Source organism: Alosa alosa, unplaced genomic scaffold (genome assembly GCF_017589495.1).
Source record: "Alosa alosa isolate M-15738 ecotype Scorff River unplaced genomic scaffold, AALO_Geno_1.1 AALO_1.0_unplaced_3, whole genome shotgun sequence".
Taxonomy (NCBI): Eukaryota; Metazoa; Chordata; class Actinopteri; order Clupeiformes; family Clupeidae; genus Alosa; species Alosa alosa.
In genome coordinates this window covers 456,398-458,205 of record NW_025962432.1, presented here as the reverse complement: position 1 = coordinate 458,205, position 1,808 = coordinate 456,398, and the positions used below count along the sequence as shown (strand labels likewise).

At 21.6% G+C, this 1,808-nt stretch overlaps 1 protein-coding gene across 1 annotated transcript; it reads right to left on the bottom strand.

Moving 5' to 3' along the window:
• Nucleotides 1-488: 488 nt before the first annotated feature.
• On the bottom strand, nt 489-1,567 carry LOC125290245 (myosin IA heavy chain-like). The gene is given in 2 exon segments (XM_048237143.1): nt 489-1,127; nt 1,562-1,567. Coding segments are annotated over 2 exon segments (645 nt in total).
• Nucleotides 1,568-1,808: the final 241 nt, after the last annotated feature.

Below are 1,808 nucleotides of genomic sequence, written 5' to 3'. Positions count from 1 at the left end.
TTGAATAAAGAATTATATAAATATTTTGCTAATGAATCTCTAAATACTACAGCTTCTTCTTTTCTTAATCCCTTTTTAAAATTATCCATACCTATTTTCTACTATATTACTGTTAATGTTTCTATTAAACTCTACTTATCAATTTGTAACAACTTAGAACACATTTCCATATCACTATCACACTATGCATTTATTTCTACTGCATCACTCTATTCACTTTTTATATTAAATTCGGCCTATCCTAAAAACAAAATACCGAATATTATAGAATAAATAGAAATTATTTCTTCTTCTGATAATCCCATATTTATAAATACACAATAGTGATCATAAAATTCTTCATCATCATTAATACCAGATACATTATATACGCTTTTATCAGATAAATAATTAAAATGCTCTTTTTTATAATCTTTATCAAATTTACATTTTGTTTTAATATTTTTTAATATTTCATCTATTTTTTTATTTTTTGAAGATGAGAATAACTAGTAAAATATATGAAAATTTCTTTCGTGATTATTTTGTTTACAGACTCTCATTTTTTCTAATAAATAGTTGAATATTTTTGCTCCTCTAATATTTAAATTATCATCAAAATATATCTTTAAATATTTACCAAATCTACTAGAATTATTATTTCTTAATGTTTTTGCATTACCAAAAGTTTCTAAAACTGGATTAGTATTTAATATTTTTTTATCTATATTTTTTGTAATATTTTTATTATCACCGTATACTTCTAAATCATTATTAGTTATATATGTTATATATTTTAATATATGTTTTGTTGTTTCTGTTTTTCCACTACCAGAATCTCCACTTATAACAACACTTTGATTTTTCTAATTTTTTCTTTCTAATGATTTCTATAAATGTCTATATGAAGAATCTGCTATAACAAATGAATGTGGATTTACATTCTCATAATTTCTTAATTTACTATAATAATCTAATATTGTTTCATCATCATATATAGGTAATTCTTTAAATGGATTTAATACTATTAATATATTACCTATATTAGTATAAATTTCATTTTTTAAAAATCTTATTCTTAAATTGTTTAAAATAAGTGGTGGATAAAGTTCATCCAATAAAACCAAATCTGATACTTCTCTTTCTAACTAATAATCTTTATACGGATAAATTTCCGTGCTTTTATCAATATTTACTATCATACCATTATATGATTCAAACTATATAATATTTTTTTCTCTTTTATTAATTCAGCTTTAATAAATCCTTCATGTTCATCAGGAATCCAATAATATTCATCTTTCTATGATGTTGCCTTCAATTCATCTGGGCATTCTCATGTTGATTCTTTAGTGTCTCTATTATAATAATAAATAAGTCCTTGTGGGGTTTTTAATTTTTGTCATTTACTATGCTATATTTTATTTCTATCATATCAATCAAAACCTTGTTCCATCTTTTATATAAAAAAATAATATTGTGATGTAGTTCTAAATAAATGCTAATTATTTATTTATTTAAAATTTTCATAATAATTCTTTACCTGCGATTAAATGAACATGTAAATATGCAACTGACTAACCACCATCTTTTCCATCATTTAATATTAATCTAAATCCATTTAAATTTTTTTCTTTTGCTATTTTTTTAGCTATATATATTAAATGGCCTATTATATCTATATCTTTTATTTCTATTGCAGATGGTCTTCATATTTTTTTCTTTGGTATAATAAGATAATGTATAGGAGCCTATGGAGAAATATCTTTAAATACTAAACATTTATCATCTTCATATATAATGTCAGTAGATATTTCTTTATTTAGTAT